This window comes from Artemia sp. Qi Xiang Cuo, chromosome 5 (genome assembly GCF_049724085.1).
Source record: "Artemia sp. Qi Xiang Cuo chromosome 5, ASM4972408v1, whole genome shotgun sequence".
NCBI lineage: Eukaryota > Metazoa > Arthropoda > Branchiopoda > Anostraca > Artemiidae > Artemia > Artemia sp. Qi Xiang Cuo.
In genome coordinates, this window is record NC_142798.1 from 77,266,598 (window position 1) to 77,283,127 (window position 16,530).

The 16,530-nt window shown below is 37.3% G+C and overlaps 1 protein-coding gene across 1 annotated transcript in view; it reads right to left on the minus strand.

The window, feature by feature from the left end:
* Window positions 1-16,530, minus strand: part of Dlg5 (MAGUK family member discs large 5) — a 195,504-nt gene that overhangs the window by 34,785 nt on the left and 144,189 nt on the right. The window contains exons 15-17 of the mRNA XM_089089949.1: window positions 14,303-15,769; window positions 3,714-3,907; window positions 1,221-1,373 (exon numbers count right to left, since the gene is read on the minus strand). Of these exons, the coding sequence (XP_088946075.1) occupies window positions 1,221-1,373; window positions 3,714-3,907; window positions 14,303-15,769 (1,814 nt within the window). The remainder of the gene's footprint in view (window positions 1-1,220; window positions 1,374-3,713; window positions 3,908-14,302; window positions 15,770-16,530) is intronic.

Sequence of the window (16,530 nt, forward strand, 5' to 3'; positions counted from 1 at the left end):
TTTCTTTATGACGTCCTCCCAACGTAGATGAGGACGACCTGCTTTCCGTTTAGCCCTGGACGGTTGGCCGAAAAGTACAATCTTTGGCAATCTGTCATACTTCATCCGCAGAACGTGCCCTAGCCACCTCAATCTATCTTTCATTATAGCCCTAGAAAGTGGTATCGAACCACTTTTTTCGTACAGCCTACTGTTGAAAATACGGTCAGTCAGCCGGGTACCCGGAACAATCCGTAAGCAATCTCTCTGGAAAACATCTAACAAATCTTCATCCGCTTTTCGGAGCACCCATGCTTCAGAGCCCCCAGCACAAAAAAAGAGAAGTTACAAGGTTTTTCTAAGATTTCAGGGGATGTAGATGTCGGCTTTTTGCCATTTATTCGTATCGCTTATCCAAGCTCTATAAGTTATGGCAAGACCACCCAATCAATTCTAAATAGTTTGGCCACTTAAACTAAAAAAAAATTCACAATGGACGATATAGGCTGATTCTTTATGGCATCGAATCCCGCTGGTTGATTAAACTAAACATTATAAAGCACTCAGTAAGTTCCTTTTAGATGTTGTCAATACGTTCTGATTTTTGGGCCTTTGGCCCAAAAATGCGGCCCAATGAATACTTTTAAAAGTTCTATAAATGAAAGGTGACGCATCAATGAAATGTAGCCAAACTCATTTTTCGGGGCTTAAAATTATCGTCCTGCAAAATTGCAAGTCCACTTCGTTGGTAAAGGAAATTCATAATATGGTTGAAGACTGACAATCATTCCTGGCACCAATTGGGGAATGGGGGGAGGGCAATTCGCTCCTCAATATTTTGAAAACTACTGTTTTTGGTAATTTCATCAAAGAAAATAAAGAGACCAAAAATACTCCTCCATATTTTGAAAAATATCTTTTTTTGTATCTTCATAAAAAAATAAATAGAATTTTATTTTTTCCAACACTAAAGTTAGATCAATTAAGACCCCCAAGTCATTTAGCTGAGATTTCACGTTTTTCAGAATGCGGATTACAGTCTTTTAGGTCCAGAGACAGCAATAATGCCGACACTGTTCAAACTGGTCTGAGATTAAATAGCATCATTTTTTCCTTCGTTGGACAATAAGATTTCCAATCTGAGGTTACTAATAATTTAAAAAATATGAAAAAATAATCATGCAAAGAAAAAGGCTGAAGAAAAAATTAGATGAAAAGACAAAAATTAGTATGCTACTTACTTTTTGGCCCAAGTTAAATCCTTTAGCATAGATCGAATTTCTGTTGTTCTATTCCCATCAGATCCAATATATTCCACAATTAAATTTGGTGCTGGTGATTCACTACATCTGTCAACACTGCCTCGACTTGCCATACTTTGGTTAGATGGCATTCTGGAATAAACAATATTTACTCTACGATATTCAGTTTACGACCCCACACAAATAATAAGACAATAAACCCGAGCAAGTTCGGTTTGAAGAAACTCTACCACCATCTAATATTTTAATAGAAAATATTAAGGTTTTAAAATGACAAAATAGGGGGATAAATCTACACTAGTACGCCAGTAGTACTAAGCTCGTCAAGGGCAGATTACTCCCTTGTTTTCAGACAAGACGCTAGATGGCAGTGAAACTTCTTAAAATAAAGATTTGACGAGATCCAGCTTGGAACTGGAATTAAAGCTGAGCTTGAAGAAGCAAAAAATGGTGAATCCAGAAAAAAATCTCAATACTTGACTTTAGCCAGAGATATGATCGAATAATTGCATCGTTGCAAGCGATTCCAGAATATTCTATTAAATCTTAGTCAAACCGCAATCAATTTCTCTTAAGAATTATCGTTATTGTCTATTTATAGCAACTTATTTCCTAATTACGCCAGACAATAAAAATAAATAATAAAACAAAGATAGTTATAAAATAAAAATTTAAAATAAATATAAAATAATAAAAATGATAGCAAATAATACAAATAATCGTTATTGTTTTCTTATAGCAAAAACTACTACTACTACTAGCAACTCACTACAACACCAAGCCGCCTGAGACAAACACAGCTACACAGGCTCCTCCTCCATTTCAATCTATTCAAAGCCTCCCTCTTTACACCCTCCCAGGAAATTTCCATATCCTTTAAATATTTGGTTATGACATGCTCCCACCGCATTCGGGGACGATCTGGTTTTTGTTGGGTCCTTGACAGTTGCCCAACAAGGGAAATCTGTCATCCTTCATCCGCAGAAGCGTCCTAGCCATTTAAAATTTTCTTTTATTATGGCCCTTGATTTACCCCCTTTTTTCATACAGATTATTGTTTGATATAAGATCAGTTCATCGAGTACCTAAAACAATCCGTAGGCCATTTCTGTGGAAAACATCTAGCACAAGTCCTCCTCCATTTTCAGGAGCGCCCACGCTTCAGAACCATACTTGATCACTGTTATCACCCGACAATAAAAATAAATTATAAAATAACAAAATAATGATTAAATAGGATACAAATTAAATAAATGTAAAAATAATAAATATAAATAATAATAAACGTAAAAATAATCGTAAAGGAACCATTATTGTCTATTTCTCGCAATTTATTTGCCAATGCCAGACAAGAACAATGAACCTCAAGATACTCCATATTTTGTTAGTCCTCCACAGTCCTCCTCCGTTTTCACGAGCGCCCACGCTTCAAAACCATACTTGACCACTGTCATCACCCGACAATAGAAATAAATATAAAAAAAAAAAAAACCGGCAAAAATAATTGTAAAGGAACCGTTATTGTCTATTTCTAGTAATTTATTTGCCAATGCCAGACAAGAACAATGAACCTTAAGATACTCCGTATTTTGGTCGCACCTCAGCACTGGTGTTCTTGTGACCTCAGTCAGCCACAATAATATCTACATACTCCATTACTGGAAAAAAAGCTCCCAAGGGAATTGCAGAATTCAGATTATTGGGACAAAAAAACTGATTAAATGTATCAGCAAAAGGAATTCGAACAAAACCAAACCTTTGTTAACTGTGTCCGTAGTATAGCCAATTGAAAAATGAGGCCTCAATCTAGTTTGAATAAATATTTTCCCCTTACAGAAAATCTAAACTTCTACTTAGATGAAGAACTTAACATAGGCGCTATAACAGAACAGCACGAAGAAAAAACAACAACAAAAAACAAGAAACAAAACGTCCAATATCAAACATGCTAGATGCCTGCTGGCTGTTAACCTTCTACTGGCTGTTAACCCCCCTAGATTACTATATTTCGTTTCTAAATTATGTGGTATCTGTTTACATAACAAATCCATGGCCAAGGAAAACAGCTATAAAGTACAGACTTTTTCTCTATATATAATAATATCAAATCAAAAAGACGTCTCTCATACCATTATATATTCAACAGATTAAAAATCAGATTTTAACGGGACAGTTAAAAAATACACAAAAAACACAATTCATAAATTTGGCCTCATAAAAGGCTCTACGGCCTATATATCAGACACTTTTACACCTCTAAGAAAACTCCCAAAACTATCTGCAGAGATGTTCTCAAGGGGGGAGGGGCAGCAGGGAACTGTAGATCAGGAGAATCGAAGTGTGATCTGAACGTACAATGTCCCGCTGATCCTTCTTATGAGAACAGCTTCACAAACGGTTTTAAACAATTATTTATAAAGTTTGAAAATTTCAAATCCGTTCTTTAGTAGTAGCAGCGACGAATTAAAATACCTTATTCTTTTAGTTTCCGTAGATCCACCCACGTTAAGAGGATCACTAAGGCCGTGATGTGGAAACTGAGCATCAACAGTTGAAGAACGTGACCAAAGATGACTGTGCGAATGATTTGGAACAACGTTCCTCTGTTGCATCCCACCATACATATAACCCAATTCAACAGAGGGCGATGGTGAATGGGAATACATCTGAAATATAAAAAGTTTGTAGGTTAACAAAATTGATGTCAAATGGATATGAAAGAGACGTGATCACAGGAATACTTAAAGCAGGTGCGCCAACTTGGGGACCCCATAAACCCTATCTTACAGCTTCCATCTGCACCCTTCTCGAAAGAAAGCAAAATCCCTTAAAATCTCAGTGAGAGTTTAAACTAAGATTAGTTCTGATTGACCAATTAAAAAGCTAAGCCAAGGTAGAAAAAGCGACGTACGAAAATATCACACGCGTGAAATATTAATCGTTTCGTGAGCTGCTATGCAGATTCAGATTATCCTCAACCCCAAATTGACACATCTAGGCTGATTGTACTTCTTTTGACTTAGGACCGTTTTGGGGTTATTTAACAGGTGTGCTAAGCGAGAAACGTCATTTTTCGGAGAAATAATTTATATCGAAGAAGGATCATTTAAAATAAAAAAAAACTCTAAGAAAATATTTCACGAAGTGTTATTGACAATATTGAAAATATTGTCAATATTGACAACGGAGCAAAAAACACGTGTTAATATTTCTACTAATGATCTTCACTCTTTCACTGAAGTGTAGATTATCTCGACCGCTACTACCTCTATTATTCACACCACGACTAGTTATACCTTCAAAACTACCAACCCAAACCTTCTTTGTTCAAACTACCAACCCGAACCTCCTACTTCTTTGTTCAAACTAGGGCTATTCTTACCATAAATACTCTTACGAAGGCTACTGCCAGAGGCTAAGACTTGGCACATTTTGTCTCCAATCTAGCTGGAATTTTAAAAGAAGGTAGCCACTTCTTTGAAGAACCCAATGCACAAAAAAAACAGAAAAATCGCGGGGGGGGGGAGCAATACTCTAACAATATAATCGGGTAAGTTCGTGTGGAACCACAGAGTGACATAATAGCCCAGAAGTACATATGCGAAGGCCAAAGACTCAAGCACCTCTCACCCACAGCAACTTCTGACTTAAAGGAACGAAGGCTCCACTGAGTGGAGGAGGTTATAAAAAGTCAGATAAGCCGGATCTTTGTTAGCCCGAAGACCCCCAAAGATCTGAGCGAAGTAGTTGCAATTTTAGGCGGCCGAAGGTCCTTGCGAGCGGAGGGAGCCAAAGCCAGTTTTTTTTTTAGCCGATATACAAACGTTTTGACTTGCTATTAACAAAAATTCTTAGCCAAAACATTGCTGCAGTTAATATATGTCAAAACCCTGTGAAAAAAAATCTCTTTATGAAAAGTAAAGAGCAAATTCAATATTTAAAACGAGCGCAACCTACACCTCCAGTGTCAAGAACCGTGAATATCGGCAATAACGTCTATCAGATTGAGTCTATCTGGTTTTCGTTCCGATGATAAGTTTTCATAAGTTTTCGTTCCGATGATAAGTTTCCTTAACAACCCCAGAAAGTTCAGATGGGTCCTGATCTCCCAAATATACAACTAGAACATTAGCTCATAGTTTCCACGGAGTTTCATTAATATGTGACAATATTCTCTGGTAAATGTCCTAACGATAATAACTGGCACATTCCCTTATTGTGGATCAGGCAAAAACTCCTAAATTCTGAATTAGGATACTTACTCTTACGATACTTCCCCCCAAATTGGATTGAGACTCGACAATCACTTCTGGTACATGTACTGATGATAAGAAATTACCGATACCTCCCACCGATAGAGACATATATGAATACTAAACCCCCAAAGGCACAGTCAAGATACTTAGTCTTACTTCTAACTAGGTTTTACTAATATATGACAATCCTAGATAATTTAAAAATGGGAATTTTGGGCTCCCCTCCCCCTGTTCCCTGGCTTGGTAATGTTAGATCGCATCTCAATCCCAAAAAAAAAATACTACATCAGTTCTGATTTCCCGCAAAATTATCTATTGCCCGAAATGGCCTTCTGTATATTTTGTCATCACAAGAAGTTAAAGATCCCTCCCCCACAAAAGTCGGGCTGGATATTAACTACAAAAAACACATCTAAGACACTTATTCTAACCTCCCACTGAGGTTTAGAGATTCAACAACTAGGGACCCTCTTGTGTCACACAAATCAGAGTGGGGGAGCTAGGACACTTCCCCCTAATTCCAAATAAGTTGGTTAAGAACCAATAAGCTCCTTTAATAGATGTCTTAATCACATTAATTTAGGGATCTTCAAAACCCCAAAAGCTCTCATCGTGCCCAGATCCCAAAAAGGCCTAACTAGAAAACAAACTATTAATTCTCAGCATATGTGGTTGACATTCAATCAACTCCTCAAGAAGACGTCCTAATGGCATGAATTAGGCCCCCTTTTCCTCCCGATGCAGAAGTTTTTGTGTGTGTTGAAACCTAAAAGACTTACTTCCCTCACAATTTGATAGACAGCTGAAAGTCCCTTTTGCTTGATTTTAAGAAGACCGTTCACGATTTCATCGCTGTTGTCTCCCCACTAAGGTTGCAGATGGAAAAATAGAAAGCATAGCTTGGATATCAGATCTTATTTTCTGCATACCTAACAATGAACTTAGCTCTTAAATACCCCCATGTCTTGCTCGGATCTGATGTTCTCTTCTCATAAGATTGCTTATGACAAGAATATGGGGACACCCTTCCTGCTCTCCCTACAGAAGTCAAATTGATTGTGCACTCTGAAAAGGTATCAACTGTCACTTGTCACTAAGCTTGGTTGAGACAAAAAGACAGAAAAGACATTGACTATCAGCACGATTGTGTTTGGATATAGTTTAACACCTTATGCGGATAGGCTTCGTGACGAAAAAAATGTAAGAAGCCCTCCTCTGAAGAGGTTAGATAGGATTCGGATCCCAAAAGGCCACAACAAAAATTTTGTTGATATCCGACAACCCATTCTGGCAGATTTCATAATTTCAATGATTTAAAGAACATGAAAATTGGAACTTGGAATGTTACGACATTAAAAATGACTATCGTATCGACATTTTGACTGACGAATTCAGACAATTCGAACTGGATTTATTAGGTGTTTCAGAAACTCATATCCCAGGGAAAAGAAGCATGAAATTAGGTGATATAGAATTTGTTTACTCAGGCAGGAAGGATGGGGTACATAGACAGGGAGTAGGGTTCATGATGAATAAGGAAGCTTTTAAGTCTTGTCTAGGCTGGGAAGGTATTAATAATAGAATACTAATTGCTCATTTTATGACTAGAAAGTTCAGGGTATCAGTTATAGTAGTATACTCCCCTGTAGAACCGACTGATGGAGATACTAGTGACTCATATGAATTTTACTTACTGTTACACGAGCAAATAGACAGGGTCCCAGGTAGAAATATGATGTTATTACTGGGAGATTTTAACGCCCAGGTTGTTAGAAATAGGAATAGATGGTATCCTAGCCTAGGTAAATTTGGTGTAGGAAAAGAAAACAGTAATCGATACAGCCTTCTGCAATTTTGTAGGTATAACAATCTAGTTATAACCAATACTGTGTTTGGTCATAAAATGACTCATAAGTTAACATGGTATTCACGTAATGGTAAGACAGCAAACCTTATTGATTATGTTATAGTAAACCACAGACTGGCAGGATTAATACAAGATACTAGGGTATATAGGAGTGCTGTTATTGATGTTAAAAGTAAAGATCCCCATCTAGTAGTGTCAAGGGTTAATTTAAAGCTGAAATATCGAAAGGGTAACTACCTCCGGAAAGTTATGATGTTGGTAGACTCCAGGATGATAATTTGCGAGAAACTTTGCAGGAACAGTTGAATACTAAACTTAAGAGTTTAAAATTTAATAATGTGGAAGATGGTTGGAATAATTTTAGGAAAATAATTTGTGAAGTTGCTGAACGTGCATTAGGGAAGAAAGCTAGAACTGCAGCTAAGAATATTAGTGAAAAAGCTTTATGTTTAACAGAAAGGAGAAAGGACTTGTACAAGAATTATCTGAGTGAAGAAATGTAAAGAAAGTGGAGAAAGCATTAAAATATGAACTAAGGAGGTGTGAAGTGGAGGCCATGGATAAAGTTGCCAAGGATCTGGAAGATGCAGCTAGACGGCATAATAGTAAAATATTGTACTGGCATGTTAACAAATTGAGAGGGAGTAGTCAATCCGGACTTGTCCCAGTTAAAGATAGGAATGGGGTTGCAATTAGCGATAAGGAAAAAACTAACGAGAGATACGGGCCGAACATTTTGAGAATTTGCTTAACCGAGATAGTTGCAGGAAAAAATATAGAGGAAAATAAAAAAGTTTGTGATACCTTGGATGTGAAGGAAGATCTGTTTTGTGAGGAGGAATTTGCAACAGTACTAAAAGGATTAGAAAATAATAAGGCTCCAGGTGCTTATAGTTTGGTAAATGAGTTCCTGAAATATGGAGGGTCTGAGGTTAGAAATAGGTAGCTGAAAATTATTAATATGATATTTGAAAAAGGGGAAGTGCCAAACAATCTTAAGAGAGCCTTAATTAAGCCAATTTATAAGAAAGGTAAAAAAAGTGAATGTGGTAATAAACGAGGCAAGAGTGTGGTGCCTGTACGAAGCAAGTCTCTTTTTAATATGAGACTTTATATACTGAGAGATGCCATATACAGCGTTTTAAGAGAAGAACAATACGGTCTTAGAAAAAGCAAAGGATGCTTCGACCAAATTTTCGCTCTTAGGTTAATACTTGAGAAGTGCCTGAATTGTAAAATACCTTTGGTCCTCATTTTTATAGATTACGAGCAAGCGTTCGATTCTGTTGATACAAAAGCTTTGGCAAAGATCTTATCCTTGTATGGTATACCAGATAAATACATTAAAGTGATTAGTGCTAAGTACGAGAATAACACTGCTGCGGTTAAGGTAGGAAATGAGGTTAGCAGCTGGTTTTGTATTAAATCAGGAGTTAAGCAGGCTTGTGTTCTATCCCCCTTTATATGGATTGTTTGATGGACTTTGTTTTAAGGAGCACAGGAAAGGCAACGGGAGACCACGGAATCAAATGGGGAGGAAAAAATCTCCTTGACTTAGATTATGCTGATGATTTAAGCATCCTAGATGAAAGTGTGAGCAAAATGAATGAAGTTTTAGAGGTTTTGCGAGTTCAGGGTGCTAGAATAGGTTAGAAAATTAAAGTTAAGAAGACTAAGTCACTAAGGCTAGGAATAAGTGAAGATGAAAAGGTGACGTTGGGTAATGAAAATATTGATCAAATGGGTAGCGTCCCTTATCTTGGTGGTATTATTAGTAAAGATGGTGGGAGCAGTGAAAATGTTAAAAGTAGATAGCCAAGGCTCAGGGTGTTTTTTCACAATTAAAAAAAAGTCTGGAAGAATAGGAAGATAAGTCTGCAAACCAAGATTAGAGTATTAGAAGCTACAGTGATGACAGTGGTCAAAAATCGCTCTGAAGCATGGGCGCTCCGAAAAACAGATGAAGATTTGCTAGAAGTTTTCCAGAAAAATTGCTTAAGGATTGTTCTGGGTACCCGGCTGACTGACCGTATTTCAAACAATAGGCTATACGAAAAATGTGGTTCAATACCGCTCTCTAGGGCACGTTGTGCGGATGAAGGATGACAGATTGCAGAAGGTTGTTCTTTTCGGCCTACCATCTAGGGCTAAACGGAAAGCAGGTCGTCCCCATCTGGGGTGGGAGGACGTCATAAAGAAAGATTTAAAGGAAATGGGAACTTCGTGGGTGGGTGTGAAAATGGAGGCTTTGAATAGATTGGGATGTAGGAGGAACGTGCGTAGCTGTGTTGGCCTCAGGCGGCTTGGTGCTGTGGTGAGTTTTTATGTAGTAGTAGTAGTAGTAGTATGTTGTAGAACCACTCATAATGCTGCTCAAACATTCTAAATAATAACCATTCATTTTTTATAGACGGTTTACATATTTAGAGACGCATTTGCCACCATGGTGCAGTATGTCATCTACGACTGGGGGGGGGGGCAATGTACAAAGCTTTTTGATAGTTCTAAGCCTATTAGCTATATCAGAATCCCCCCTCAATTGCATTTTGGCCCTACTCCAGCAAAATTGCTGCTCTGTGACACCAAACAGCAGGAATCAACACTTTACTGAGATATGTTCTCTCATATTACTCAAGATGGGCACTAGAACTTTGAATGATCCCCCACTTGATACTACATACTACTGGTTCAATATGATCACCCATTGAAAAAAAAAGTTTTTCATCAAGATTGGCCATCTTTTGGAGGTGTTTCCTCCCTTTTTCTGATATTATGCAAATCTATTTGCACTAACAACTTTTGATCTATAGCGTTAAAATTAGTGAACTTACATTTTTGGAATAATCATTGAAAGGCATTCTCTTGATGTATATATTGTTGTCAAAATACCTTTTTTTTAAAATCTCGGTTACCATTGGCAAAGACCGCTCTTTAATTTGAACTGTTTGATTCGCTCTTTATTTTCCATGGAAAAATTTGGTTTCAAATATTTAATTGTAATAGATATATTTAATTTGTCAGGAGCTCAAACCTTAAAGCATAAATTCAACGGACAAAATTTCTCTAACTGAAAACGACAGAAACTCCCTTAATTAAAAAGGAAAATAAAAAAATTGTGGCAAACAGGAAGCATAAAACATTAATGTGAAATTTGCAACAATCCAGTCTGACAGATTTCCAGGTTAGACCCCCCTCCCTCTAAACAGTTGGGTTGTAACTATGCTATGCTATAGCCCCCCCGCCTCCTCTGGGAGGCCATTGGGACGTGTACCCCTTGAAAAGTCCGGTACTTATACCTTATTAAAAAAATTATTCAATGCAAGCGAGGGGGGGGGGACCCTGCGAAAAATATGTACCTAAAATATAAGGACGCCTGCCTCTAATAAAAATACAATTGTTTCCCTGTCATTGCCTTGTTCTTTTTTCAATCGTTTTCCTGCACTCTGGTATATTTGATCGTCAGATCTAGAAAATGCTTTGTTCACATTTGAAGTTCGTGTTCAAAATTAAGTTATAATAAATTTACCCACCCCCAAATTAGGAGCAATATGAAATGGTTCTTCTATGACCAGTTTTCAGTTATAAAGAATACTTGCATCTTTAAAAATGTTCACAGGAGGGGGGGGGGCGCTCCAAAAAAAGTTCCCATGTTCATTTCATTAAATAAATCATCTCAGTATCGTTTAATCCCTGTAGTGTTTTATCCTCATCAATTCTTATATTCTGCCCATAATTTAATCTTGAAAACATCTATCCGATTATCAAAATTGAGGAGAGTTTAGAGGTTTTTATCTAGCAATGAATAATATTTCCTCTTATTATACATATTTACTTACCTTACTCATTTATTACCTCATTTTCCTTTCTGTTGTACCTTTATTACCTGTTTCACCTAAAAACTTTAAAGAGCATGCTATTTAGAAGGAAACGTTTAGCACAATAGCTTACAAGGCATCCAATTAGCTATTCTGAAGGAGCGCAAGGATGGGAGGGGGGAGAGCCTTAGGTTCATGTCCCCCACCAAAATTTAGAGATAATTCTTAAATTTTACAATATTTTCCAGATAAACCAAACATTTTTCTACAGTGATTTGTGCCCCCTCCCCTCTATGTATTGAACAGACAAAATTTGTCCAATACACGCTAATTACATGTTGTATCAGGGGGGGCTCACATCCCAAGTACTTCCCAGAGAGGGCATGGGGTGTATCTTTGAGATTTAAACCCCTCTTCCAAGTTTGGAACCAAGACATTACACAGGTCGAAAAGTGGAAAAGCATGAGTTAAATCAAGAAAAGATTCCAGGCAAAGTTAGTGAGATCAAAGAGCATTGAGACTTCACCTAGCACCCTACACAAAGTGTTACATATTTAGAAACCAACTACAAAGAAACAGAATTCATTTTTATTAGAAATCTACGTTTCTAAGATTTTCTTAGAAATCTACGCCATCTTTGCTCAAAGGCTTAAATACTTTCGTTTTGTCTCTTAAATACAAATACGTTTTAGTAAAGTAAAGTTTGAAGCAAAACTAACTAATGTTTTTAGGTACATTCTAAAATAAGGTATACAATTAAGAGGGGGTGCCATTTGAAATTTTGAAATTGCCTCCCTCTCCCCCAAAAGGGGAATATACTCTCTGAGGAAAGGAAAGTTAGAGCTTTGAAAACGTAATAGCTTGTCATGCTATGATTCAATGAACATTCAATCCACTTTTTGGCTTCTGAAGCTTAAATCCGCTTTTCCCTAATTACTAATTTATTGTAAATTAGTTCCTAGCATCTGTAAAATGCTAATTTACTCCATGGTATATTATCTTCCAAGGTCATAACAGGCTTAGCCAAGTGGTTAGCGCACTGGAATTGAAATTCTGAGAACCGGGGTTTGAGGCCTGATGTTGCTAGCTATTTGGTTTGGAGCGGGGGTCAATAGTGTGACTCTGTAAGCTCAGCCAGAGTCGACCCAGCTCTAAACGAGTACCTGGATAAATCTGGGGGGAAACACGAGAAACGTCGGATGATTCACCCCCAACTACGTATTGCACTCCCGTCTGATGGCAGTGAATCAGGAGATCGGTACCTGCACAACGCAGACCATTGGTCAGCATGCGAAAAGTTTTTTTTTACGTTTTTTATTGTTGTTGCTTCACACACTCACAGTTTTTTTTTATTGTTGTTGCTTCACAATTCACACACTTCCACGAAGCTAAAACTTCTTTTAAATACTTCCTTATGACCTATTCCCATCCCATTTGGACAAGACTTGCTGTTTGTTTTACTTTAGATGGATGGCCAAAATAACAATCTTTTATCCTTCGTCCGTAAATCGTATCCTAGCTATTTCAACCTATCTCTTCTTAGAGCCATAGAAAGTGGGTACTAAAAAGTAACCACTTGTAACTACCTAGAAAGTAAGCTTTTAGTCAGAACAGGGGTACTTTCCAAAAACACACTTCTGCAACGAAGCAACTTCTATTTACCGTGTAAATTTCAAATATGTAACGATACACAGGGTTGCCATTTGAGATTTAGAATTTATCTACTGGTGCACTCGAGCAAGCCATAGTATTTTTCCCTCCAAGATCAAATAATACTAAAAAGAAGAGGTTCAACCACAGTTTTCGAAATGTTTAGCTTGTCACATTTTAGCTGGAGACACCAAAGAAGGAAAAAGAAGAAAGCAAATCAACAATCCAACACCAAAACCCATTATGTACGCTTCCTCCGCTTTTAGTCAGATGTACTGCAAATTACTTTCAGCTAAGCTGTATCTATTGGTGTATACACTATGTCAGACTTTAGCTCATAACTTGATAAAATAGCTAACCGATAACTTATGCGTTTTGTGGCTCCTTTTTAGGCGTTGAGAAAATATACAGCCATCATTTGAAGCTTAAATATAGAATTCCAAACATGGAAAAATGTTAATTTTATCCAGTAGGCTGGAATTCGTTTTGGGGACAGTGGTAAAAAAAAAGGCTATAGAAGCAAAGTTCCTAAAAACAAGGGTTAAAATATAAACTTTACGTTCATGGGTATGGGTATCAACAAATCTGTGAAAAACAAGGATGCATATCTGAATTGATTGTACTTTGTGTTTTGTAGTAAAGATTGATTTTGGTCTAAAAATGTACCCCCCCCCCAATTAAATATTAAAAAAAAAAAGAAACATAATGGCAATAAAAATAACCCCTTCTCAGGTGGGATCATAGATATACCCTGGAGTTTAACAATTTTTTCTTTAATTGTAACGAAATTGTCAAATATTTCGTGATATGTCAGTAGCATTATAATTTATGAATATAATATTTTGAATGTTTCAGATATGATGGAGTCTAATTGCCGCTAGTCTTATTTCTGAATTTTACTGTTGTCGTAACTGTATGATTCATTTTTACAAGAAATATAGAGTACTCGAAAACAAAGTAGAAAATCTATTTTAAATAGACTTCCCACTTAAAATACATATTAAGCAACAAACAATGGCTACTCTATCTCTCAGGCTATAAAACACACTTATGAATCGGACATGCAAGGTCGTACCCAGAGGTGGAGGGGGGGGTTGTTAGGGAGGTTTGAACCCCTCCCGAAATGTCTTTTTTGACTCGTAAAAACGTAACAAAAATGGATATAAACAAGTTTTGTACGCATTTTTTTAGTTTTTTTTTGTGTACCCCCCCCGAAAAAAATTGAGTAAAATCCCCTCTAAAAAAAATCCTGGGTACGGCTTTGCGGACACGCATAGGTTATAGATTGTATAGAGCCCGCATTTTCGATAATAGTTGATGTAAACAGATTTTTTTTTAATAAAATCTTAGTAATTTTTTAAGAAAAAAAGGAATCTATAATTATTTCTTATAAAACATAGCAGTGATTAAAAGCTTTTTTTGGTACTTAATGTGTTCTGACTTTGGTTGGTCAAAATTCCCAACATGCATTACCTGCGACACCGGGCTCGGATTCACTGACCCAAAACCATCCGAACATGCATCAGACTGCCCACGTGAACTCGCATCCCGTCTAAGTAGAGAGGTTGGTGACGACAAGGTCGAACTCATTGGCTTGCCTAAAGGTGAAGGTGCATATCGAGTGGCAAGTGCAAGGGGTAGTGAAACTGAGGGTAAGTTAGAAGTGTGCATATGAGAATGGGTAGTTGAATAGGGTGCCGTATAAGGGTGAAACGATGGCTGGGACATTCCAGGTAGTGCAGAAGGGCTACCATATAATTGGGTATGTATCCTTAGGTTATTCATCTGTGCAGTTAGTGACGTGTTACTTCCTAAAGAATGTGTACACCCAGATGAGGATGTGACATGCACTGAATTAAGTTCAGACGTGCTTATGTTACTTTCACTTTCACAATCACTCTGAGAAAACTTGCTAGCTCCCTTTTTCTTCACATAATAATCAAGGGTGTTACCTACATTGCCTGATTTCACAGAGAAGTCAATACTCGTATCTGATGGGGTAAGGGGTGTCCTCAGCCGATTCAAGTGCTCAATGTTTTCATATTCGTTCCCTTTACGCGGATTGCTTGGCAGAGTTGCATAGCGATCAGCAACGTTAGCTCCACTTGCAATGGGCCGAAACAACGAAGCTTGTCTGAATTGATTACACTGCCAGTTTTCATAGTCAATTATTGAAGAACGATGTTGATCTTCCACGTCTGCAAAACCAGTAAAAACCGACAACGTAGGTCTGTCTCGATGCTTCTGCACAGAAAATATTTGCTCATTCTGTGGATCTAAGTGTGCACCTGCTCTACAACGAGGCCAAGTACCTCCGGAGCTGATTACTTGCTGCTTGTCCCATTTTTTACTTTCATCACTAGACTGTCTGGATTTGTCATTCTTACTTCCGTAGTCGTTCAAAAAATCAAATACGGCCACTGTAGATTCTTCTTTATCATTGAAAGAGTTAGGTGAAATATTTTGATTGCGAACACATTCTTGTGAATCTTCACGTCCAGACGCACGTTCCTTACTGTGTCTTCGACTTCGTACAATTCTATCACGAATAATTTCAAACGGGCCAAGACCAGAGTTAGAAGTGGCAGATGACCTATTATTCACTTTATACACTTTTTCATTGCTTGAGTGTCTCCGATCTCCCGAATGCGGTGACAAGTTAAAAAGCTTGTTTAACCCACCGGAACTTTTCTTATCTTTTATTTGCATATGTGATTGTGACTTTGTGTGGTGATGACATTTTTCACACTTAGGTACATTAGCTTCTTCCACCATATTATGAAAGCTCGAGCTAGCACTCATCGGTGCACTAGTGTTTGTACTTGCTGGAGATGACAAACGTGGAGATTGGGCTGAATGACTACATATAGCACTACGCATCACAGTCAACGTGACTAGGCCCCCACTGTTTGACACTTCTTCTAAAATCCTTAGGGCTTCCTAGAAAAAAAAAATATCCAACTTGACTAGTAACATCAAAGATCTTATAGTACTAGAACCTGAATGTCAGTAAAGTCACACCATGAAACCCCAGGTGCGAGCAGAATGTAATTAGCTATAGTGATATGACTTTTCGCTAGCGACTAAATAAATATAAAGGCTGTACTGGCTTAAGAACGTGTAATGTACCCAAAACGAAAAACCGCATGTATATCACTTAAATAGCGACATTTCCCATCCATAGTATTCAAATCTCTTGGATTATGAAGTACAGTTATGGATTACGAAGGAAATTGTAATACGCTAAAGATTTGATATACGATAGACTTGATTACGATATACGATTCCGATGCATCTACAGATCTTTTGTTAAAGTCCAATTTAGATAAAATTATTACACCTAAAAATTAGCACACACAGGATTTATTAATATCCATGAGTAGGCCAACTAAAATAAATACATGGAGAGCTAGTTCCTAAAAGAACTTGTTTCTGTTGCGTACCCAAACTAATACTACCCAACGTACTAACTTTAAGACCTACATTAACCTTTAATATGTTAAGCCATTAGACAAATCTAACAAAACTCGATATTATCATAATTATGATAGTGAAATTGGCCTTACGCGTTCTGGTTATAATCAGATTATCCTGCGGCATATCATAATCAGCGGGATTGGATTAAGAACTCTTAGAATATTGATTTAAAGAAAGACTAGCAAATATCATAAACAATTTATCAATTTAGAAACTTTCAACAA